The sequence below is a fragment of the Lutjanus erythropterus genome, chromosome 14 (genome assembly GCF_056507025.1).
Source record: "Lutjanus erythropterus isolate fLutEry1 chromosome 14, fLutEry1.hap2, whole genome shotgun sequence".
Classification (NCBI taxonomy): domain Eukaryota; kingdom Metazoa; phylum Chordata; class Actinopteri; order Lutjaniformes; family Lutjanidae; genus Lutjanus; species Lutjanus erythropterus.
This window is the reverse complement of record NC_139330.1, coordinates 35,627,050-35,653,485: the sequence shown is the minus strand read 5'-3', so window position 1 is coordinate 35,653,485 and position 26,436 is coordinate 35,627,050. Positions and strand designations below refer to the sequence as shown.

General features: G+C 38.8%; 1 protein-coding gene across 1 annotated transcript; it reads left to right on the top strand.

Moving 5' to 3' along the window:
- The first annotated feature begins 1,256 nt into the window (after positions 1–1,256).
- On the top strand, positions 1,257–26,436 carry prkg2l (protein kinase cGMP-dependent 2, like). The gene is made up of 19 exons (XM_084736255.1): positions 1,257–1,484; positions 2,943–3,308; positions 7,356–7,522; positions 7,751–7,864; positions 10,610–10,715; positions 12,844–12,907; positions 14,247–14,324; positions 15,458–15,552; positions 15,725–15,793; positions 17,111–17,209; positions 17,415–17,562; positions 18,816–18,952; positions 19,800–19,889; positions 21,716–21,857; positions 21,944–22,107; positions 22,776–22,898; positions 23,263–23,325; positions 24,384–24,450; positions 25,731–26,436. The coding sequence occupies exons 1-19, from the start codon at positions 1,363–1,365 to the stop codon at positions 25,824–25,826; spliced, it is 2,310 nt and encodes a 769-aa protein (XP_084592381.1). The 5' UTR covers positions 1,257–1,362; the 3' UTR covers positions 25,827–26,436.

The window sequence follows — 26,436 nt, the reverse complement described above, 5'->3', positions numbered from 1 at the left end:
TTACTTGTACAGACAAATCCTCATTTTTGTATTTCTATAGTGTTATATTTCATTCCATTTTTACTTAACTTTTATTCTTTTTCTTTACCTTATTTACCTTTTCTTGAGAACTGAGACAGATCATGTCCTACCCAAAAAAAAAACGAATTAAATTATTAATACCAACACTATAATTCCATTTTTTTTGTAAAAAATTCTTTAAAGGTCTATATATATATGTAATTTATGAAATGTTTTAGAGTGCTTTAATTTTTAAAGATTTCTAAACGTGCTCTGTCCCAGACAAAATTCACAACTTCAAACGATTTAAAAATGTCTTAAAATCCTTCAAAAAATAAAACTAACAATACCTACTGATAACATAGGTATAAAAATGTGCTGTTATAATTAGAGACATTCCTGGCAACTAATTTCCCTGTCGACAGATTAAAACACTGCCAAACCATGCCGGTTTTATGAGCTGTCATCTGTCCGACTCTGATACAAACATCCGGGGTTACCTGAACCATCGCACACAGTTAGAATTATCTTTGATTGATTGATTTTTTTCTTTTTTGTCTGTGTGAAAATGTAAGCTTTTTTAAGTTGTGTCCTAGATTCCTGTCAACTCCGTGAGATTTTTTTTTCAAAAACATGATTGAATCAGGCATAAAAAGGGTTAGCTATACCTTCAGGATCCCCATCTCACTGTCCGTTTTAAGAAAGGCAGGAATGTTGCTCAAACACTGGTTAACTTTCTATTTCTAGACAAATTCATTCAATAATATTTCTATCAGATGTGTCTAAACCATAACATGTCAACTCTGTAGTTCTTCTAAATCAAAGTTAAATAAGAATTATAGTTTAAAAAAGTGTATTTTGATCAACATTAAGAGAACTCTGAGATGCTTTAGAAAATAAAATAGCTGCTCACTACGACTATGCTGTGAAATGAAAACAATGGAACATTTTGTTGACTCTGTAAGACGTCCATGAATGATAAAAAATTTTATCACTATAGTCTGGCCCATTAAAGAGTAGAAAGCAAAAACCTCTCAACATACGGTTTTGAACCAATTCTCAAGAATGAGTGATTTATACAGTGTTATTCTTATTCCAGTTTTATGTTTTTTTTTTATGTTACTTTATCTTTACACGACTAGTGCTCTTACTGCTGAGCTGACCTGCTTTTCTTGCTCAACATATTTTACTAACCATATGTTAACCTCTAACAAAACTGAACTGATAATCCTTGTCATTTTCACCTCTTTAGAACATTTTAGCTTTTGTGAAAGGAGGCGTGAAAGAAGAACGAGCAGCTTGCAGTTGCAGAGCTTCCTCTCACACAGTCATCACAGTGAGTTTGACCTGAGGGCCATTCCTATGGTGGCCAGCCAAAGCCTGGCCATGGGCAACGGTTCGATAAAAGCCCCACGGGCTGAAGAGAACAGCTGCCTGGCCTCCATCCACACTGACCCTCCTGGCCTGGACACAGAAGTCCTCAGGTTAGTACCAAACCTTATGACTATTATATACTATACTTTCATGGATTAATAGATCTAATTATTAATGTTAGAAAAGTATTAATATGCATCTGTGACCAGTAGGAAATGTAACAAATCCGCACAATTGAGGTAGCCAGTACTTGACACAAATAATGAGCAAAGTTTTTGTTTCATTATGGTGTGCAGGTTCAGTGATGAATTTGTTGTAAACTGAATCTTATAACACATCCACATACCTAAACAATAAAATGAGTCAGCTGCCTAGGATTCCCAAAACAACATATAAGACCAGTGGAGTGTACCAGGGACTTGTGGTTTATATGCGTTGCCTAGTTTTTGGAGATATCATCCTTTGAGATGTTGGCCTTCTCTCCAGTAGAACTACTTTTTCTTTCTAATAGAAATAAAGTAGTTCCCAACTGAAACTGCTCACAACAAGGTCTGTGGGATTTGGACTGCAGTACCACTTTTGAACACTAGACTTACATATGTCACCTTTAAATTTGCTTGCATAGGATCATTTCAAGCACTCTGACATGATTAAAAGACCTCACCGTCACTCAGACACCACCACAAATTTTTCCTACACTTGGATCGCCTTGATTGGATCAGTGTACTCTTTGATGGGCTGTCACTGATCCTTGCTTATGTGTAGACTAGAGTACAGCATGCATGCAGTTTCAAACACAGGCCTCATCTATAACCTAGACATCCTCCGAATGTAATGATAAGATATGTTGTTTATTGGTGTGAATCTGCACTAACCTTTTTAAATACCACAGTCACACAGTAACACAAAGAAACTAACCAATCAAGCAGCTGTAGACCAGCAACTCCTATGCTCTATGAGGCAAAATATCAACGGAGTCTGGTTGGTTTGGAAAGAGTGATATTTGGCTTATATACAGGTTGTTTCCCATCAGAAAATGTAGTACAGCAATACATTACTTAGCTTCCTAGAGCAGTACTCCTGCTGCTTCTCCAAACCATCTACAGTATAGGTAATACACCAACTAAATACCTCGTATAACCCCTCATGGGCTGGGCCAACGGATGATGTCATTGCCAGTGGCTGACAGCCATCAACCACTTAGTGTAACATTAAATCTGCTCAATTAGGTGCAGCCAAGATGCTCGGCATGTGTTTGTTTTCTGCTGCCCACTGTTAGTGTGTTTCTTTCAGTCATGCCGCTGTTATTCAAGCTAATATTTTCTTAGCTAGCTTCCAGCAGCAACAAAGGCTTTTGTTAAAACCAGTACTGGTATGTATATCAAATGCACACCTGGCAAGGATGTGACCAGAGCTGAGTATCACTACTCTATACCTCTAAGGTCTCGACTGAAATAACCCTGTACCAAGAAGTATCAAAACTTCTCCAGTCAAACAATGCCTGTATTCAATCCTTTTGGTGCCTGCTTTTATGTGTGTTCAGTGACTGAACCAGTTGTGATCTTCAGGTTGCGGATTACCCACCTGGAGGTGGAGTTAGCACGTCGGGACCAAGAGTTTCGAGCCCAGGAGCTTCAGTTACAGTATCTCCAGAGGGAACTAGAGGCCAAGATCTCCCAGATCGACAAGCTCCAGGATGCCATCGGCTACAACAACGGCCTGGGCCGCTCTCCACCTGCCCTGTGCCACCACAGCCACCGCCGCTTCAGTGTCATCAACCAGGGTCCCAGCCGCTTCCACAGGGTGGCTGTGGAGGTCCACCGCAGGCTCAAAGCAAAAGAGGGCGTCTCTGCTGAACCAACCTCAGAGAACTTCTGTGGAGGGTTCAGAGCAGCGCACATCTCCATTGCAAAGGCCGTCCGCAAAGACTCACAGTAAGTTAAAGGGACGCTACAACTAAAATCTGTGCTTTGAATTTGAAACACTCCCTAGAAGTGAACTGGTCTGTGGCTGTGAAGACTTTAGTTTGTAATAGTTGCAATGGATTACATTAGTGACCATTTCTCTCAGTGGGGCTAATACTTACTCATGAACATGGTAACACTTTATATTACAGTGCCCGTAATTAGTGTTTGTTAATAGGTAATAAGATATGGATAAACACTTCTAAAAAACTTGTTAACAGTTTATAGACTGGTTTACAGCTGCAACAATTGATTATGAATTGATTATTAAATTATTTACCAACTATTTTGATAATCAATAAATCTGTTAAATTTTTGTTTAAAGAAAAAAAGTCAAAATTCTCTGATTTCAGTTTCTTAAATGTGAATACTTTGTGGTTTCTTTACTCCTTCATGACAATAAACAGAATATCTTTGGGTCATGGGAAAAGAAGACATGAGGATGTCACCTTGGGCTTTGGGAAACAGTGATGTTTCATTCCATTTTCTGATATTCTATAATTGTGAACAGTGCTTATTAAAGTTAATAAATCCTTTATTATTCACTTTGTCTATTAATTGTTAAGAGATTTCTCAGAAGTGTTTAAAAATGTCTTACAGTCTAACAATAAACATATTTATTATGCTATTATTAACACATATAGTCTTATTAACACATTTTAATGTTAATAAGCATCTTATAAGGTCCTTATTACCTATTAACTAATGCTTAATACAGGAACCTTAATATAAAATGTTATCATGAATATGTTTGGCTTGTACACATTATACAGGGATCAGACTTACAGAATTATGATTTGCAGAGGTCATAATTACATCGTCAGTTCTTGTGAATGCAGTGGGATACTGTAGCTCGCCACCTTTCAGTGCTTTGAAACATAAGTGATCAGAAAGTCTTCCATTATAACTCAAACTACTTTTCACCCATGATAGTGTTGGCTCCTGATGTCCCATGTGTGTTAGGTCGAGCCATCACCAGGCTGATATTGTGTAGTTTTATGCTGGAATTTGGATTTTTTTTTTTTTTTTTTTGAATAAATTCTTGCTTGTAAAGTAGTAAAATATATAATGAAAACTCCATGCTTTTGAAATTTTTAGACTAAATAAGAAAAAACTCAGACCAGTACAGTTCCAATGGAATGAGCAGGTGAGCAGAAGTTCAGTTATTGTCATTGCAACAGAAATATGTGAATTTAAGAGTTGCAGAGTGCTGCAGGGATCATTTAATTTTTTGTAGGCCAACACGGAAGTTAGCATCGCTCTTGTTCTCAAAGCCAAAGAGATTTTTCTGCTGGATTTAGACTCACCAGTGAGATATTTATGGACATATTTTATCTTGCTGACATGTCTTCAGTCTGTGATAACCACAGACCTGACTGACTTCAAGACGAGGGAACCAGAGGTAAAAAAAAATAATACCATACATACAAATACCAACAATAATATTTGGATTTCAGGACTCATTCCTGCAGCACTCTATTAAGAAATATTACAAACTTAGCTGAATTAAGCAGTTTGTTAAAGTGCACTTGTGTTCACATAGAGTTGTGGATATCCTGATCTGTTCAGTCAGAACAAAAACAAAAAGGACTGCAAATGTATGCAAACAGTGCTGATTGAATTCAAACACAAAGCACTGAAAACTCAAGTAGGATTCTACTCAACCTGGATATTTCTTTACCAAACCACCACTTTTGATAGAACTAGATAGAACTTCAGTGGAAATCAACAAGTTCTTAAGTTCTTCACTTGTCCTAAAACTGTCCTTTTGTCATTCAAACAGCTGATTGGCTGTGATCAACTCAAACAGAGTATCGTTCAGGAGATCGAGACAGCTCTGGCAGGCTTATATAATGTCTCCCACATCTGAAAGGCCGTATTAGCATGACAGGATAATAGAAAGAAATGGAGGGAAACAAAAGGCCACGGGATCTAAATGCAGGGTCTGAGTCATTATGGGCTTCAATTACACAACCTATGCTGCCTCCCTTGCCCACAACTCTCAGACCCATTCAGCACTCTCCTTTTCACTGAATGCACGAGCACATCGTCTGTGTGATGTGGTAATCAGGGACGCACACAAACACATGCTCAGGGAAATCTGCTGAATAAATTCAAACTGAAGACATTAATGCAGCAGCCTGAACCCAGGACACACGTTTGCTAGAGTCTATTGGTCTGATAAAAAACATAACAGTATGCATACAGTAAGAACACATTTCTAATTGAAACAAACTCTAGCATCCAATTCATCCTCCGCTCATGTGCAGTCGGGTTTAAAGACCATGAGGTTGGCAGGTGGGTTATGGCTGAAAATGTAATCAAGGGTCTGAGAACCTTTATGATCAACCTTTATGGTCAAAAACAAAATCTGTCCAGAGCCACCTCAATCAAAGACTGTTTTTTTTTTTTTGCATCTATAGTTAACTTATGGAGACTCAAGAAGATGAACCAACAACTTTTAGAGGAAAAGGCACTGAGCTGTAGGTTATGACACCAGAACTTTACTTGGGCCTGACAGGTTGAGCCTGAAAAGGCCCAAGCCTGACAAAATTCTGTCCGAACCCAACCCGAACCCATCCCTCATTAGCATATTACCAAGCCTCCCTCTATGTAACAAACAAAGACAATATAAGCCCATGAAATATGTGAGAAAAACAGCCCTACCCAAACCTGTTGGGTCCCATCAGGTTTGGACACAGATCTGAAGCTTAATATGATACACATTTTACTTGACAAGATATTTGAAGAAAATCAGAAAAGACTCCCGCACACTGTCTCGATTTCTGTTGATTTATTAAATATCCGACATTTTGTTTTGGACAACTTTCATCAGTTATACTGGCCAGGTACTTTAATATAGTTGACAAGATATTAAAATCTTTTTTTTTAATTTGGTGTATAGGCTACATATATGTTTTTACAGTTGGAGAATGGAAGAATCACGTTATTAATTTTTAAAAAATATATTATTGAGACAATTCCAAATTTTACAGCATTGTACTGCAATAGATTTTTGAATATTAGCTCAACTCAAAGTTTTTGACTTTTGAAAGAAACTTTAAGTTTTGCTGACCTGTAATTTTTAGTTGCGATGATTTACCTGCTTTCTTTAGATAAACTTTGAGTTTTAGAAATAGTTAAAAAAAAAAAAAAAAAAGGTCACAGTGAGCTATGAACCTGATTTTTCATTATTTTGGTGCCTGAAAATGAAGTTTTAATTGCAAGTACAAAAATTTTAAACATCATTCACTATCACTTAAATGCATTTACTAAATATCGTGTTTATAAGTTTATTTAAAGAAGAAAAGTAAATTATCTAAAAAAAAACTTTGAATTTGAATGGTGATGCCAGACAACAGCTGCTTCAGCCTCAGGAGAGAAGCTCTGTTGGTCTGCTGATTTTATAACTGAACTACACCCCGATGCACACTTACTTTCTCTTATTATGTGAAAATCTAATGCTGTCACATCATAGATGACTGAGAAAGGCATTAAAATGCAAGTTATAAACCATGCTCATGGTGGCTCATATATGAATTTAGTGTGGTGAGAAAGGACCTCACATCAGGCACAATGAGTCTATTCTGTTGATTTGTGTCTTTCTGTTGAATAATTAAGCTTAAAATGTGTTCACATTTTAGACAAAGAAATATATTCCAATATTTTCCTCATTCTTTTTTTTTTCAACCACTTGAACCCACCCACCATTAATAGAATCACTACCCTCACTTCACCTGAGGTCTAATCACACATCAAATAAATGAATTTAAGTAGTAACACACACATTCTCAGTTTGACACTAAGCCATTAATCTCACTTATTCAGGAAAGAGTGGTTGATTGGCTCACATACCTTTGACCTTAGAAAGTAGCTTTTTGGTTCTGAAGATAGAAACTGTTGTATAGTGTGCAGAGTGTAATCCCTCACAAATTTGTGAGTTGTGATACAGGGATACATAAATACACCTGACTCGGCTTTGGCACTGTTTGTTTCTGCATTTGCTTTCCATCCCAGCACCAAGAAGCTCATCAATGATGCCATCATGAACAATGACTTCCTGAAGAAGCTGGAGCCACAGCACATGAGGGAGATGGTGGACTGTATGTATGAGAAAGTTTACACTGAGGGTCAGCTGGTCATTCAGGAGGGGGAACCTGGGAACTACCTCTACGTACTGGCAGGTCAGCTCAACAGAATATGTGTAGCTCTGATGGGACGTCTTTTTGCCATTATGATGATAAATTCACATTGAGAGTTCTTTGAAGAAGGCTGAAATTGTTTAGCCTAGTAGTTGTGAAGTTTCACTGTCTGGCATAGATGGCATGGCAAAGATCTTCTAAAGAATGCATGTATCTGATGAAACTGAAGATGATAAAATGATTTTGAACTGCATGTTGTCCTCCCTGCAGCGGGCTTGCTGGAGGTCATCCAACATGGGAAGCTGCTGGGAGAAATGCGTCCTGGCACAGCGTTCGGAGAACTGGCCATACTGTACAACTGCAAGAGAACAGCCACTGTTAAAGGTGAGGGACAGGAACATTTCCCTTAAATAAGACAAAATATCAGTCATAAGTTCTTTTTTTAATGTTTTGCTGATGTGTGTACAATCCAAAGAGAGTACCACAAACAATAGTTGAAAGGTACACAACACCACGGGATTATAAGAAGTCATGGTTGTAATGTCTCACCTTTGGACAAGGGTGTAGAACTGAGTAGGGACAGTAGGGACATGTCCATACCAATATCCAGGAATTACTGAATTGCACCTAGCAATACTTTTGATCAAAAAATTTAAATATATGCACAGTTGCCTCGCAGTTTCTATGTTAATAAGTGACACAGCACCTATGCTAAACAATGTATTTTTAAGTTTTGAAAGATCACGTTCCCCCTCATTATGCCTCACATTTGTTTGGTCTGGGGCTGCGCAAATTGCAGTCGCAATAAAATCACAAAAATGGACAAGTGCGACATCCAAATTGCACAACCAGAAACAAATTGCAATTTTTTGAAGAGGAAAAGGAGCAAACAGCATTATAATAAGGTACTGTAGAGCTGCAGAGTTGATCTGTCCTGAAAATCCTGTTCTCCAGATTTAAGAGTACATATTTGTTTGGTTCAGATGCTGACAAATATCACATCATGATGATTTTTTTTTTTTTTCAGTTAACATGAAAATTGTAATGAAACTGATGATTTATCTTATCTCAATCACAATTTCAGTCAAAATCGTGCAGCCCTAGTTTGGCCCACTACCTAAATGTAGCCACTGCTCACAGCTAAAATACAGGGTCTCCATAAAGTCTCTTTACAATTTAACAAATTTATTACAAAAGCAAATGAATAGACAAATCTGTGGAAATTATTACAAAATGAAAAGTAGATATTGAAGTTTTTTTTTGCCTCATTTAATACACCTCTAAATGGGCACCATTGGTTGCATGAAGCACATCAAGACGGAAACTCGATTTCTTGCCATGTTCACTGTAGCACAGCCTCATCAATGGTGGCAATGGCATCAGTGATCTTCTGCTTCATGTGTGAAACATGAATGTGATTAAAAATTCTGATAACCTCTGAGTACATAGAACAAATCCGATTAACCTATCTCATCAATTGCTTTTGTAATATTTTTTTTAAATTGTAAAGAGACTTTGTGGACACCCTGTATATAGTATAAATCAAGTGCCTAGTGACAAATCTAGTGAGTTATTCAGACCCTCTAGGGAAAGTGAAAAATATAGATAAATCTGTTACTTTGTAACGTATTCCCATGCATCCTGTCATCTCAGTCAGCACTGCTCTGGCAGCAGCAAAACAGCTTTTGCTATTGTTAGGTTTTGTTTGTGGGGATATGTGCCCACCTTGCCTTTGGGGTAACATTCATACACACACTCCCTTGTGCTTAAGTGTGTCTTTGACAACCACATCATATGTAAAGCACCTGCTGGCTGTACGGTACATGAGCAGATATGTTCTGCTGTAGAAGTCACAGAGGGACTTATTAAATATACTTCAAAACTGCTCAGCCGATTCCTACATACTGCATGGATGTGTTCATGTTTACAACTGGTGTAAACTGGAGCGCACAATATGGTTGAACTAATGATAGATGGAAAGTTCTACATTTTAAAGGCAAAATGTAAAATTGTGATGTCTAAACATTACACTAATACGGAGCAAATGGAAACCTAACTAAAGACTGGTGGGAGAGGGAGACACTTAGCCTGTCTCTGTCCTAAGTTCAAAAATACACCCACATGTCCAAATTTGCCCAGACATGACATCAATATCAATTTTCTCATCTCACTCTTGTAAATAAAGCAAACAAGATTATTTCTGAAAACACTGTTTGCTCTGCCATCAGACCTTAAAGGGACAGTTAACCCCAAAATCAAAAGTGCATATTTTCCCCCTGGCTCATAGTGCTATTCATTCTTTTTTCTTTGGTGTGTGTGTCTGTGTGTGAGTTTTGGAAGTATCAGCTGAGGAGATGTCTGCCTTCTCTCCAATGTAATGGGACTAAATTGCAAAAAAATACACTTGAATTCAAAACCAGTGTCTCTTTTTTTTTCTCTAGTTGCGGTGGATTCTACTGCACAAATATAGTATAGTAGTTCCTACATTAAAATACTCACAACAAGGTCTGTGAATTATCTTGAGCAATCAGGTCATGATTTATTCAAAGAGACACTGCTGCTGAGTTAACCATTTGTATTCTTTTGGCACTTTGAGCGCCATGAACTTATACCATCTAGTTCCATTATATTAGAGAGAAGGTGAAGAAGACATCTCTACGGCTGATATGTCCAAAACTACACAACTCACACCAAAACAGTATGGATGGATAAATAGCACTATAGAAAAAATTTGGGGGTGAACTGTCCCTTTAAAAGGCACACAACCTTACAATTATCTATTCTGCGCAAGAAATGACAGTAAAGTAGTGTGCTATTTTTTTTTTGATACGCAGAAGTTATGATAAATAATTTCTCATAAAATTATAATTGGGTCAAACTGGAAAACACAACTGATTTGTGCTGAGAAATAAATTCATTAATTGATAACAAAAAAAAAAGTTTTGTAAAGTTATATGAGTACTACCAACTCAGATACCAAGTAACAGAAGAAATATTTAAAATGTTTTCTAATTCATGTGTTTGTCAGTGTCAGTTATGTTGTCTCAGAATGACCCACTCTTCATAAACCTCCACAGTGATGATAAAGCAACATTTTTAATGAATGTTAATGGTTCCACTCCCGTCCAGCTGTGTCCCAGTCTCACATCTGGGCACTGGACCGCCAGACATTCCAGACAATTATGATGCGGACCACACAGGCCAGACATGAGGAGTACTTCAGCTTTCTGCGCAGGTACAAACACACCTGACAAGTTCTCTGTGTGTCATCTCTCAACTTGGCAATTTACGGCGTTCAGTCACTGAAATGAAGGTCTGTTTGTTCGATGGCGTCCACATGGGTTAGTGATCAGCAGACAATTGCACAAGTCCCTCCAATCCGAGTCCCAAGCAAGTATCAAGTAATTCGGTCCAAGTCTCAAGCAAGTCCCAAGTTTTTTTGTCATGGGCAAGTCAAGTCAAGTCAAGTCACAAGGTTATGTCGAGTCAAGTAAAGTCACAAGGTTGTCGAGTCAAGTCAAGTCGCAGATTATGTCAAGTCTCTCACTATTGTTCCTCATCCAAAAAAGAGCATGTAGTCTAGTCTGCATGGATTAAAGCACAAAGCTGTTAATTTGATCTATTCTTACATTACGTTTGGTCATTTAGACCAAGGCAGATGGGGAAAGGCTACATTCCAATAAAGATGTGACATGTTTCAAACAAAAGCATGTTTATTTTGTTTATGTTAACATTTTGCTGAATACAAACATTTACAGGTTGTTGCATTTGAGGAAGACCAGATTGGACAGAGTGTCGCCCTTCACACGCAAACGATGGGGTCGCAGAATGATTCCTCCATGGCTAAACACCCTCTCCACTGGCGCGCTAGTCGCAGGAACTGCAACGGGATAGAGTGCAGGGAGGGAGGCTTGTCAGTTTTGCATTCTGCAATTCGCCGTTTTCCATCAGACTTGTAGTTTTTGTATCCAAAGTTGGCCACTTTTGGGACACTCACCGTTGCCATGATTCCCGCCGAAAGGGGGAGACTACCCCACATTTACACCAGCCGCGGAACGGCTCCGCCGCGGCACTCAAAGGCATAGAACCCTTCAATGCTGTAATTTACACGAGAAGCGCCGCGGTGCGTCTCAGCAGCGTCCCAGAAGCGGCTCGGCGCTCCACCCCGCGGAGAATACGCAGCGAGTCTATTTTCGACGGATGGCGCGTCAATTGGCACAGAACTGGTCGAACGGGCAGGAAGTCAGGCACGGAAAACAGGGGAGAATCCGGTTGATTTTCAAAATAAAAGACCCCGTGCAGACTCGCGATCATAAAGACAGACAGAAAATAAACAATTTAACTGCGTAGCCTGCTTATCCATGGTAGAAGCACAAAGAGCAAGGAAAGAGGACTTAATCAACAAAATCAGAGCAAGTAAACATAATCAGACGGGCAAAACGCTCCGCTGCTGAAATGCTGCTGGTGTAAATTGAAATCGCGTGCATGACGGAGCAAAACCGCGGCGCAGGCGCACCTGGTGTAAATCCCAGGTAACAGTAGATATAGTAGAGACCATAGATAAAGAAACTATATACTTCTATTTCTATATCTATGGGTGGGACCTCATTAGATTATGGAGTAATTATTTAAAATATTTCAAAACAGGCCTATTTGTGAAAAAAATCTAATATTTGAGTTATCATAATAGTGAAGAACCCCCCAAAACACACACAAATGGTTTGGCCATCAAACTTTTTTTTGTTCAGTATGCTCTATGTGCGGTCGGTAGAAGTCAGAGAAGAGAGAAGAACAGAGAAGAAAATAAAAGAGAAGAAGAGAAGGCTTTAGAGATTTATTAAATATTTTTTAAAAAGGTGATGACCATAAAGCTGAGACCTTTACAGTCTATAGCTGAGACAAGCAAAGTCAACGTAGTGCAGGGTAAAAAAAAAAAAACTAACAAAACAAAAACAAACAGCGAAGCTATATGTTTACCAGCCTTGTAACGTAATACTGTCCAGCTCTAATGTTAACATCCATAGGTATAAAAGCCACGACACGTCATGTTTTTGACAGGAACAGCTGACTGACTGTCAGAGAGGAGGCAGAGAGAGGAGGAGAGCAGAGCGCTGCGGTCAGGTGAAGGAGGGGCTCGTTGCACCGTGGTGAAGCGGGCGCGCGCGGGGGGAGGAGAGAGAGGAGAGAGCAGCAGTCAGGTGAAAGAGTGATGCGGGAGGGGCTCGTTTGTCGTTTCTCAAGTCGAGGGGAGTCTGGTGATCAGCTGGGATTTTGGTCACCATGTGGGTCACTGTTTTGCAGTTTCACTGAATATTATCAATCCCAACATCTGCAATGAATGAGTGTATTTGTTTCTCCATCAGTGTGTCTCTGCTGCGAGGACTGCCTGAGGAGAAACTGGCCAAGATAGTTGATTGTCTTGAAGTGGTGAGTGTTTCACTTCACCACATTTCTTTGGTTATACACCGTTTTTCTCTATATAGTTATATGTATAAGTATCTGTTTCTGTAAATAGTTTCAGATCATATCTAAGTGAAGAACATAATGACCACGGGTCGAAGCAACTAATTACAAATACTCAAGTTACTGTAATTAGGTAGTTTTTTTGGGGGGTACTTGTACTTTTATGAGATTTCCAAGTCGGTGCTTTTACTCAGAATCAAAATCAGAATCAAAAATACTTTATTTATCCCCGTGGGGAAATTGTTCACATTACAGATGCTTCTTTCAAGAGTAGAAAAAATATATCACATGTAATTAGAAGAGAAAATATAAAATATAACAAGGTGTATAATAATATGTACAATCCACCAAATATGTACATATACAAAATGTCAACAGTAGATAATATAACAGAATATATACAGTGAAGGTAGGTGCTTTGTTTTCCAAACAATAATATACTGTTAATTTACAGATATTATACATAGGTGCTATAAGAATAAGAAATAAGAAACATAAGAATTATGTACACAGTGTGCATAAAGATATATATTTATATGTCAGTGTAAATAGCAATGCTTTATGACAGAGTAGATTATAGGGTTATTGTACAAGTTGCATTATTGCAAAGAATAATTGCACTGTTATGTTTATTGTATAGGATTATGTAGTCAGTACTTAAGCATGCGTTACACTATGTATTCTACTAAGTTACTTTTAAAATCATAGTTGAGTACTGAGTACAACTTGAATTAATATCCAAATCTTTAAATCTGCATTTCAGTAGCCAGATGATCTGATCACAAACAGGCCAATGAAAACACTGACATACAAATAAAAAACAAAACAAAATGCTGCATACGTTTGGATTAAGGTTGTTAATGATTAATCATTAATCAGTTGCTGTTAAGAATATAACCAATTAAAAATGTGTTCATGAACATTCAATCAATAGTCTATAAATGGTAGCTCATTTGACATTGTTTTGTCAGGTGGAGCCATTTGTTGAATAAGGAAGAAAAAATTATTAATCGATTGTTGTTCAATTATTGTCGGGGAAAATGCACAAAATTTGTAACCTTAGTTTGTAGAGGTGACTGACCACTGAGCAGAACAGAGAGGTTAAAAACAGTTAAAAAGTAACTAATACTATGAGTAGTTTTTGAGACAAATACATTGTACTTTTATGTAAAATATTTCCAACAGCAGTGCTTTTACTTGTAACTGAGTAATATTTTAATAATGTAACAGTACTTGTACTTGCATACAGATTTCCAGAACTCTTTCCACCACTGATATTGACTGACCTCTGACGTCTTTTCAGGATTATTTTGAAAAAGGGGAGCATATTATCCGAGAGGGCGAAGAAGGGAATACTTTCTTTATTATCGCCAAAGGGGAGGTGAGATATCTGCACAGTCTTTCCAAACATGTTCTCTTAAAGTTGATGTTTTCTATATAAACCACTAGCGCTAATCCTGTGCTTGTGTTCCCATGGACTGAGGAAAAGTCATCGTTCACTGTTCAAGTCTACAGTTCTACAAGTGTTCCTGCTCTCTCCAGTTTATCCCGGATGTTTTGGGAGCTGTAGTATCCCTGCATACATTTAGCATCAACAGAAGGGGGGAGGATATGAGCCAAACTCACAACTGTATCTGAAAAACCCATTACTGTTGTGTTATCAAATTTATAGTAGTTTCTAGTCTGATCTCAGCAGCCCTTTTATTATGTCCAACAATGTGTCCATAGCATTTTAAAGGGATAATTCACTCAAAAATGAAAATTCAGTCATTATTTATTCACACTCATGCTGATTGAAGGTCAGGTCCACAAAACACTGCATTAACTCAGTCATTAAGTTAAGCTTCAATCATTCGTGTTGTGTTGGTTAAAGATCAGATTTGTGAAATGGTCATTTCTGGAATTATAATGTACTTGCCATGAAATTTGGGGGTAAGTTGTGGTAAATTCAAATTTCAAATATGATGCTTTCCCACCAACTACATGAAAATGTTATTTTCTAACTATCACATAATTAACCATGAAATCTGAGGGTTCCACATATATTACTTGGTAATCACCACATATTTACCATGAAATTTTGGGACCTGGAGATTGAAGCATTACCAAATTTCACTTCCCCAACTCAACAATTTCATGTCATCAACAATGATGAGAATGATGATGGGGAGCACCTAGTGAAAAAGAACCCAAGTTGAATTTTACTGAAATCAAAGTCAGCAGTAGCAATCTCTTCTTTATTTATTTCTTTTAAATGAACCATATTCTTTCAACTCATTTTCACTCCATATTTTACCTCTGGTCACTCACACTCCACTTGCAGAGGCTCTATACCGCACAGTTTAGGAACCAGTGATGTAATGCATCCCAGCCAATTTAAGCATATTTTGTAAACCAGATCAGATGTGAACAATTTCTGACATATTAGAAAAAACTCCATTCTTTTCCTACATAGACATTTTAATGTATCACTGCAAAAAAGCACTGATGAGTTCTAATGTTTTATGTCTGCAGGTCATAGTGACTCAGAGCACTGAGGGCTTTGCTGAACCACAAGAAATCAAGACATTGGGAGTTGGAGACTACTTTGGAGAAAAAGCTCTCATCAGGTACAAACAACATACAACAGGATTTTAACTAAACTATAACTGCTGATGCATAAAGTCAAGTTTATTGGACAAATGTGTAATTGTAATGTTGTGCTAATATAAAGTCAAACTGCAGAAATGACAGTGTGTACATATGGTTTTGTGTGACTGAACTGTACATGTATGTTCACAGTGAGGATGTTCGTTCAGCCAACATCATCTGCAGTGAGAACGACACACACTGCCTGGTGGTGGACAGAGAGTGAGTAGCTGCATAGAGTTTACATGTAGGACTCTTAGACCAGACCATTTACAACATTCACTATGTAATGACCCATGAAAACGGTAATAAATCTTCAAAAGTAAAATAAGTACATTTGCAGTATGAACTTTTTCTTGTTACAGCTGCTCTCTCTTTTATAACTGTTACATTTTATCCCCAGGCACAAATGAAGGAGTGTGGAGGCCCCTGGTCTCTGTGTTTTTATAGGAAATGATTGATCAGAATGCACAGAATTATGAATTTGACCAGGCCTTTTATCATTCAGCTCAAACCTGTTTTAAAAAAAGAGTTTAAAGGGATAGTTCACCCCAAAATGAAAATTCAGTCATTATCATTTACACCATGTTTTTAACCTGAATCTTCACTGTAGATCCTTAACTTGGAGCCACGTTCACGTGCACATGCACACTGTCTGAACTAGGTGTGTGTGTTGTCACAGTGTGTGGGACTGTAGGAGACTTGGGTTATACCAGACAAACCGTATGGAGGCTTTTTTTGCCCTGCTTAAGTCATGTTTTTGTAAAAATCTGAAGGAGTTGATGGAAATCTGGGACACAAAGGACCAACTGACTGATTTTAAAACAAAGACGATTATAGTAGCACGTATCTATATGTATGTTATATTGTTAGTTTTAGATTTTGAAGTCTTAATGCATCTTTGAATTGGTTCATTTGTAAATCAGTTGTTTTCTGGCACAGATCAAGTTTAGAAATTAAAAAATAATAAAGCATACAGACTTGCATACATTTCAAAGAAATAAATCCATAAAGAATACATTTTCACCAAGAAATGTAATGAGAGTGTGGGTATTAATCATTTTTAAAGTTTTTCTTGGTGGGAAATTTTTGTCCCATTCCTCAAGAATTCAGTATTCACTTGCTCATTTTTAATGATATGCAACTCAATATGTAGATTCTCTCTCGGCTCTGAAGTACAGAATAAAGATGCATTATCTGCATATACCTCAGCATTTTTAACAAGATATGGTAAGCCATTTAGTAAAATTTAAATTAAAAGTGGAGCAAAGCAACTTCTGTGTGGAACACCACAAGATATTTTTAACTCTTCATCTGAGCAAGGGCTAAATGACATCAGAGACTATTGTAAAATCCCAGACCATGGCCCCAACTAGTTTCCTGCCATACATACAATATGTGTTCACCACTGATCAGGCATGTATTAACAGTAGTGCCCTGGTCCATAAGCAAATGATGCTTTCAAAAGTCCTTTCTATTAAAATAATTTAACATTAAAGTTATTTGTTTGTTTTTGACCCCATGCCGCCTCTTGACCAGCAATTTCAACCAAATGGTGGGAACTTATGAGGAGCTCCAGGCGTACCTGAAGGAGTACGTGGAAGAGCTGTCCAGGAGTGATGAGAGGAGAAATGCCCTGTAAGTGCACAGCTGTACAGATGTTAATGAAGCTTCCCTGTAAGGTGATAATGGTGGTGACTTTTGATGTCATACAGTTATTTCTGCATTTCCAAGTTTACTGGTGATTTCCTGGTGCTAACAGGTCAGTGTGAACCTTAAAGCAAGAAGGATTCAGAAGTCATCAAAGGGCTAATTCGTGTTCCCTGTGTTGTTCCTCTGTCAGGCCCCTCTCACCTCAGATCGACTTTGCAGAGGCCCAGGAGCTGAAGAGGCTGAGGGAGAGGATCACTCTTCTGCCTCATCACCAGCCTTTCCAGGAGCTGGAGGTTGTAGCCACACTGGGCATGGGAGGATTTGGACGAGTGGAGCTGGTGAGCTGCAGGAACACTGTCACTGAGTTCAGGCCAGAACAACAATAAACATTTGGGAAAGCTACAAAAGTAAAGGAGGTTATCCTCCACTGGTCACCTCTAACATTAACATTTCATACAATTAATTAATTAAGTAATTAATTCTTGAACGTACCTGTGAGACCCTTAAGAGCCTCTTTCATTGAGCAGCTGTCTCTGTGGCCGAGGAAGGAACACACTATTGTGTCTCCTTCTTCTGCTTCTTCTGGTTTTCTGGCAGGCTGGATGCCTTGCGGCACATTTCTGCCTCTTATAGGTCGGGGGTAAAGTTGCAGTTTTAGGCCATGTCTATTTCCAAAGTTGTAATCCTGTGGAGGAGATGAAATCAAGGCCCGCTTTCACCGCCTTTGTCTGGTTCTCTTTGGGATTAAGAAGATAAAGCGGCATGTAACTGCCACATATTGATGATATAGAGCGACTTTCAGTTATCCCAATTTGAGTACAAACAAATTCAAGTAAGAAAATATTGATGAATCCCAGATTCATGCATAAAACATTTCTACGCATTGTTTAAGCACAAATTTGTGCCAGTGAAGCCGGTTGCGCTCTGTTTTCAGACTGAATATGCCCCTGATCTGAAAAGTCAACTTTCACAAGTTTAGCTGCTCTGATTTGTTGCACGTCAGTCAGCAGGTCCATCCAGCTCACCTCAGGCTTCTAATACTCAGATCAAACTGTTAAATTAGACAGTGCTGATCAAATACGAACAAAGATCCTGTTACTATTCCCTGTTTCTCACCACAAATGTTTTCAAAAACATATTTTAGTGTACTGTTTACTTGTATGAGAAAGATTTTAACCAGATGGCCATCATTGTGTGTCCTGCTCGGAAATGGACCAAGTACGGCTATATCGCATGTTTCATTTCTCTGATTGGTTGTAGGTCTGGTAGGTTTGGTCTGACACTGTATGTATTGATAATGTCCCTTAGAAATCAATAAATGAACTGACAGGGTCATAAATGTGCGTTACACAGGAGATGTGTGGTTAGAAAATCAGCATGAGATCTCGGTGTCTTCATTACAGTCAGATTTTCTTTCTCCTGGTGGCCATTAGAGGTAGTGCAGTTTCTATTATTCTCATCCTCCTCAATATTTATCAGTGTAGCAAATATTATAATAGTACTACTAATATCATAATAATAACCAATAATATGTTATATAAAAGTTTAGTTTTAAGGCTTGCTCAGTGAGCTTCTCTCTGCTGTTTGTCAGGTGAAGCTGAAGGACGAGGATACCACGTTTGCTCTGAAGTGCATTAAGAAGAAGCACATTGTGGACACCAGACAGCAGGAGCACATTTACTCTGAGAAAAACATCCTTCAGCAAACAAACTCAGCTTTTATCATCAGGTGTGGGCAACACACAACATTACACATTCAGGTTTCACAAAGAGCACAGTGTTATTTCTAAAGCAGCCACATTAGGATGAGATCATGTCAGGATGTTTTGTTGCTTTCCATAATCAGAGTTAGTGGAAGCATTTAGGTGTTGAACAGAGGAGGTTACAGGATGGTTAAGTTAGCCAGTAGTTCAATCTGCCCAACCCTCTTTATTCCTTAAGGAGAAGATTAAATGGGGGCAGCTCAGTGTGTTGGCTTCTCAGTGGAGTTGCTAAGGAGCCTGCTGAGAGAATGCTGCTGAGATTTACTGGCACCAGGACTTTAAAGTAAAAAGACCTTGTGCAAGCAGCCATTCAAAGAGAAAAGTTCAGCCAAAGTACAACACTCCTCCTAACACTCAGTTTCTTCCTCATCAGTTCACAGGTTTTTATTGGGTCTCAATGTTAAATTATGCTAAATCTAAGAAATCTAGAAGTGCTCACTGGCTGTAAAGTTTAGAGAGTGAGGTATTTTAGCACCACCAATATGCAGCATATTACCAGGCACTATTATTATTTATATTTAGTTCAGTTTTTTTTAGCTCTGTTCCATGTTTTTGCCCATAAAAAGGAAGTTTTTCCCCCTGCCTCTGTTGCCCTTGCGCTTGCTCTCGGTGGGAACTACTGGGTCTGTGTAAATGATATAATAAGGACTATGGTCTAGACCTGCTCTATGTGAAAAGTGCCCTGAGGAAACATCTGTTATGCTTTGGCACAATATAAATAAAACTGACTTGACTATTTTAGTAGGTGAATGGTTTTTAATGCAACACAGTAGTTACCAAAGACTCTCCTGGCTGTTTGCCCATGTATTCCAGGTTATTCCGAACATTTCGGGATAATAAGTTTGTCTACATGCTGCTGGAGGTGTGTCTCGGTGGAGAGCTGTGGACTGTGCTGCGGGACATGTGAGTGTAGGTCTGTTTGTTACATTCATGATGACTGCAAATTAAAACGTCCATGAACTGATGCTAAACAATATCTTAAAAACAGTCTGAAAACCCACGTTTTACCACCTGCCCTGGAAAACATGATGGAAATGTGACATTACTGTTTTATCCATGTGTGAGGAAGGTCACAGTCTCCTCAGCACTTCACACAGATCAGATGTTTTCATCATTGTAGTGGAGCAGAAGCTTTAGTGGATGTTTAAACACGTTTCATGTACATCATAATTTATTGGCTAACCCTTTTTACATCACGCTTTCATATATTGTTTTGCATCTCAGTCAGGCAAAAAGTCTTTTTTTTTGCCATATTTCCTTGTTTAAGATTTCTAGCAATTTCTTTTAATGCACAAATTAAATTGTACATAAAACAGGCAGATGGAAATCCATTGTTAGTGTGAGTTGTTAACTAACCCACTGTGGGTTGGTTAACAAATAACAAGTGTTTCAGTGTTACAATCAAGATTGGTCTAAAGGATCAGTTGTGTCATTGATTCTGTCACAGAGACTAAACAGTGGTATGTAGTGTGAATGTTATCTAACTGTGGAGGAGTCCTCAACACCACCCCACCCAATAATTGTTTCATTGTTCTCTGAAATAACCAACATGCTATCAGATCTTTTAAAAGAAATAGAAATAGAAAATCTTTTATTGTCTACCATTTGTGTGGAAAATGGCATACATTTGTCTTTGCTTGCATGTGCAAAATATAGGTATATTAAAAGCACAATATATCACATCCAAACAAAATACACTAAAAATACATTTCCATACAATAGAGGCCACATTAAAAAGATCACCAGGTGGTTGATGGTGAGGACTGAATCGGGGTTAGGAGAAAAAATAAATAGGTGAAGTGTTGTGTGCTGAGGTGGTAGGTCGACTTTAAAAAGTGGCTGTCCTAACTGATTAAGATATTTTAGGGCAACAAGAATGAATGAAGTTGTTATAAACACATAGAAACTCTTTAAAGACACTTTAAGTTTCAAAGAAGACATTGGGCCTCATGCAAGAACCACTCGTACGAATAGATTCGTTCTTAAGTGGTGTACAAGTGATTTAAGAGAACTTATCGTAGTTACCATTTTGCTCATATTTTGAATTTCCTTTAAGATACAAACACAATTGACGAGGTCCAGACCTGTCGTAGAATCATGTGCAGTCAGTCTGCCTTTATACAAAAGTTTGAGTTTGAAAATTAAATTACACTTCAGAATTAACTTGTTTGACTACATTTCAAATCTAATTGTAAATTTACATATAAAACCTCTCATGATTGATTCAATGATCTATTATTACCAGCCTTATGTGGTAGTATTGGGGTGTTAATTATACTAATTTCTAAGTTCCATGCACATGCACTCGGATAAGCACAGGTGGGTCATTTATCTGAAATTCCAAGTGTTTGTTGAATCTGACGTGGCATGTTCGTATGTGCCCTTCGTACGAAGAAAAGTGAGAGAAATCTAAGATAAGAATACAAAAATGTTCTTGCACGAGGCCCATTGTAATTGCAATTTGCTGCACATGATCTTTTCTCAGGGTGCCCTTGTCATTTAGGGGATAAGATGCCGAACATGAACATGTGTAAACTTGATTCTGTTCAGGAAGCCTTGTTTCCTGTTATCTCTCTGCCAGTAATAATGATGCAGATGTTATGACAAATGATGGTGATAATAATGATAGAAAAAACAACTGATGAGCTTTCCTAAAACTGGCCATATGTCTGCTCTGTGTATATTCACAGAAACAACCGTTAATTTTTGGATCTTTTGTAATTTACCAGGAGTTATTTTGATGATCCCACAGCCAGGTTCTGTACTGGTTGTGTCTTAGAGGCCTTTGATTACCTCCACACTATGGGCATTGTCTACAGAGACCTGAAACCTGAAAACCTTCTACTGGATACGGAGGGTTATGTCAAAATGGTAAGCCACTTTGTTACAGAGTGATATTCATTCTGTATCTGCATTATTTTTTAACATATCTTCCTTCTTCCTCTGTATCTCTGCAGGCAGACTTTGGCTTTGCTAAAAAGATCGGCCTTGGAAAGAAGACTTGGACATTCTGTGGGACCCCAGAGTATGTGGCCCCAGAGGTCATCATGAACAAAGGCCATGACTTTGGAGCTGATTGCTGGTCCTTGGGAATCCTCATATTCGAACTTCTCACTGGCAAGTAAGTCAGTAAGACAAAATCTCCTACTTTTTAGATTTGCACTTCTTTCACAGTCTTGGATGCCACAGTCATTCTGTTTTGAGTTCTGCTTTGTTGCTACTGAGTTTGATCATGTTGGATGACACCCAGAGGTGGGAGGAAGGTTTGGTTTGAAGGTACAATTGAGCGTCATTAGTGTAGCAAATCAAACTAAACCAATGACACTAACAGTGTTTTAAAAAACCGCCTGTGATTTTATTGGGTCTTTTAAAAACCAACTGTGTAGTGACTGTTAAAAAAACACCTGTGCTATGATTGGGTGTTATATAAACATGTGATTGGCTGCTTTAAAAACCACCTGTGCTGTGACTGGATGTTTTAAATCCCAACTTTGTTCTTTTACGAAACTGTCTTGTCTGTCTTGTAATTGGTTGTTTTAAAAGCCACCTCTGTTATGACTGGTTGTTTTGAAATACACCTAATTTGTGATTGCTTGTTGTAAAACCACCCATGTTGTGATTGGTTGTTTTAAACACCCTGTGATGTGACTGGCAGTCTTACCAACCACATGTGTTCTGATGTTGTGTACTTCTAATGTATGTCACAATAAAGTTGAACTTGAAAGATTGATGTTGCACTTATAATCAGTGACATAAATGAGCTCATCCTTTGAAATGTTTGTCTTCCAGCCCACCCTTTGCAGGCTCTGACCCCATAAAGATTTACACCATGGTCCTCCATGGCATTGAGAAGGTGGACTTCCCCAAGAAAATAGCCAAGCGCCCAGATGACCTCATCAGAAGACTCTGCAAGTACGGAGAATCACAAACCACCATCAGATATGAGGATAATACAGCTTAGTGACTGTTTAAACAGATAATCAGAGAATCACTGTGTAATTGTTATGGTGTGGAACAGACCAGGTGGTAATAATGTTGGGATGATGAAACAGTGTTGTCACACCGGCCACACTGACATGGGTCATCACAAACGTTGCAGCAGATTATTGTGTTTGGACGCTGCTGCTGCTGGGTTTATTAAGCCATGTGTTAGACTAATATAATCATGTGAGTGTCCTGGTTAAGTCTCTGGGCTGTTGCTTTTTGAACAGAACATGCACAGTCTTATTAAACCTGACATTAAACCAACATAAGCATCTGTTTCTTTTCATCTCAGGCTAAACCCAGTGGAGAGGCTGGGAAACAAAAAGAACGGCATCATTGACATCAAGAAACACAAGTAAGTTTATTTTCCAATGACTTAACATTTTTAATTTAAAGCTTAAAATGAGCAAATCAGCTGCACAACGTGGAAATTAACCCATCATTCTTCATAATTTCTACTAAGTTGGCTGCTGAGCATGATTGCTGCTTGGTGTTTTCAGCAGCATGCTGACAATGATATTCACATGCTAGGTAGCTTCTTAGCTTCTACAGAAAGAAAGTTGTTCCTACATGAAACTATATTTTTTTATTCTTTTTTTTTTTTTTTTTTTTTTGCTTTGAGCACCACAAGCAGCATTGTGTGCCATTTAGTCCCATTATATTGGATAGAAGGCAGACATCTCTGTGCTGATACCTCCAAAACTCGCCACAACAACAAGAAAACAGGCCAGGGAAAAAAAACAGTATTTTTGATTTTGGAGTGAACTGTTCCTTAAAGGCTCTAATGCGAATGTTGCATACTGCAATACTGCAAGTAGAGGGCAAAGACCAAACTAATTTGTTTGTTAAGGACTCACAGAGTATGCCCACAGGAACACTAGAGCAATTCTCCCATGCGCCCACAGTGTGCTCCGCATGCCCCTATTGTGCCCATAGTAAGCCCAGTGTCCCCCCAGAATGCCCACTGAATGCCCTCAAGTCAGCACCCATAGGCATGGCGCTAATCCTCAACTGGCCCCAGTGGGGCCACATTCTGTTTACTGTATGAGCCCCAAAAGCATGTTTACTGATGAAGTTGCCAGTAGGGCCAAACACTGCAGCTCAACGTGAGCAGATGCCAGGTAAATACTAGACCAGGTTAAGCTGCAGAATATCTGCTCTTTGCCTGGGTGAGTGTCAGATTTAACAGCAGAATAAAGGTATATCAGGTCAGGGCTAGAGAGAGGGGTCACCTGTCTGAGGGCCCAGTAGATTTATGGCAGCCCATCCTGATACCCACTGCAGAGTCTTGTGACAGGTCAAAACATCACTTAAAATGTATACTGGGCTTCCGTAGAAATGATTGAAGGTTACTTTTCACAGGGCATAATGGCTGTTGTAGTTTGTAACATCTATTTGGGGTTTTTTTTGTAGGTGGTTCCAGGGCTTCAACTGGGAGGGATTGAGGCGTCACAAGCTGCTGTCTCCACTGAAGAGAGAGGTGAGACTGTCACCTTTGTCCCAGCTTACAAGTTTACAAGTTTTTCAGAATGTGATCGACTGCCTTTATCTCCTTTATAAAGAGAAATATTTGTTACAAAATTGAAACGCATCATATAGAATGACAGTGAAGATGCTGATTGGACCACAGTCCACAAAAACTGAATAGCCACTTGAGGCTGGCTCCACAGTGAGTCAGTCCCCACAGACTCCCATATGTTGATAAGTTTACAGCCTGGTACAAGAAACGGGTTTGGTCTGTAGCTAAATACCTCTTTCATGGCAACTGTACATGTGCTGAATTCTGATATAACTCAGTCATTTAAATTATATTATTTTTTAAAGGTGTGTATATTTAGGGTCATGGCAACTTTGAGTTGGGTGCCATCACAGGTGGCTACCTGCTAGGTAGCCATTTCATTTGGCCTGCCTCAGCTCCACTCAAGCTCCACCTTCATGCCCATTTTTGGATTCCAATTGAGAGTTAGCTAAGTCTAACTGCGTAGTTAAATCGTTTCTTTTCTGTCTGTCTTTATGATTGCAAGTCTATGTGGGGTCTTTTATTTTGAGAATTGACTGGATTCTCTCTATTTTCTCTATGTCTCACTTCCTGCCTGCTCGATCTGTTCTGTGCACATTGACATGGCATCTGTCAAAAGTAGACTTGGCACATATCTGAAGTAAAGCACAGAACCGCTTCTTGGGTGCTCTAAGGAGCTGCTGGTGGAATCACAAGCATTGTGTAGAATGGCTGCGATCAGCTCTGACTGCCTCGGCTAATGGGACACAGCTGTGCTTGGTGAAATTTAGTCATCAGGATTCTATGGGTGACCTCATTGAGACTATGTCCATGTTTTATTCAGTCTATTATAAATGCTCATTGATGCCATTGAGGTAAATAAATGATGGACAACACATCACCACCCCCTGTACAAAACTGAAGGCAAAACCTTGGACGTGAGCGGTACCACCCTGCACTGCCAGTGCCATCTGGAGTCTGTGCAGTAGTGACCAGAGTTTCAGCTGCACTTTCGAGTTCCCACCTACACAGAAGGCGGATTCGATTGTGAGCAGAGCTCAGCTGTCAATAATGGCATGAAACCCCATTTCTATAGCAGCACATAACTAATTAAGACCAAGCGGATCAGAAAACAAACATCAGCATGATAAGGGGTACCTAAAATGACAGAAAGCATCTTTGGGGAACATTTATTGGACATGTACTTTGATATTTTAGTTTGGCCTGTGTCCCACCTATTAATATTTGTCTTGTTTCTGCAGCTGAAGGGCCCAATGGACCACAGTCACTTCGACATGTTTCCTCCTGACACAGAGGAGCCTCCTGACGAGCTTTCTGGCTGGGATAAAGACTTCTGAGGACTTTGATCAGACTGAATCTGAACACCAGCGATGGGTCTGTCCTATGAAGCTGCACTTGTAACTCCTGAAGCTCTCTGGCTTTTCACTCTTGCAGCAACTAACTGAACCATAAATAAATCCCATCAGTGTGATAAGTGAGACTGAATGTCTAACCTGCTGTGAGGACAGTGATGTTCAACCTGACGGAAAGTTTTTTGAATAACATTTACTGTAACAGCTACAGCTTAGCATCACTGTATTAAGAGATATCCTCTCAAAATCTTTTTGTAGCATGGTCCCCTGGGTATAACAGTTATGAAAATAAAATAAAATAGGGCTTCTATATTAACAGCTGCGTGTCAAGTACACTGCACTGAACTCATTGTATTCCAGACAGTGTTGTAGTGGTACATTCTATCAGCTCAGCTCTGAGCCACATGAGTTGACTATGTGGTCAACTTTTCATGACCTAAACAAGGAAGTAGTTCCCTGTGTTTTCACATTATTTTACAAGCCAATACCTTTCAGATACATGTCATGAAAAGGCTATAGTGGGACCAAATATGTCATTTAATGTGCAGTTTGGCAGGCAAGTGAAGTAACTAATGGTGTTTATATGCCAACAGAG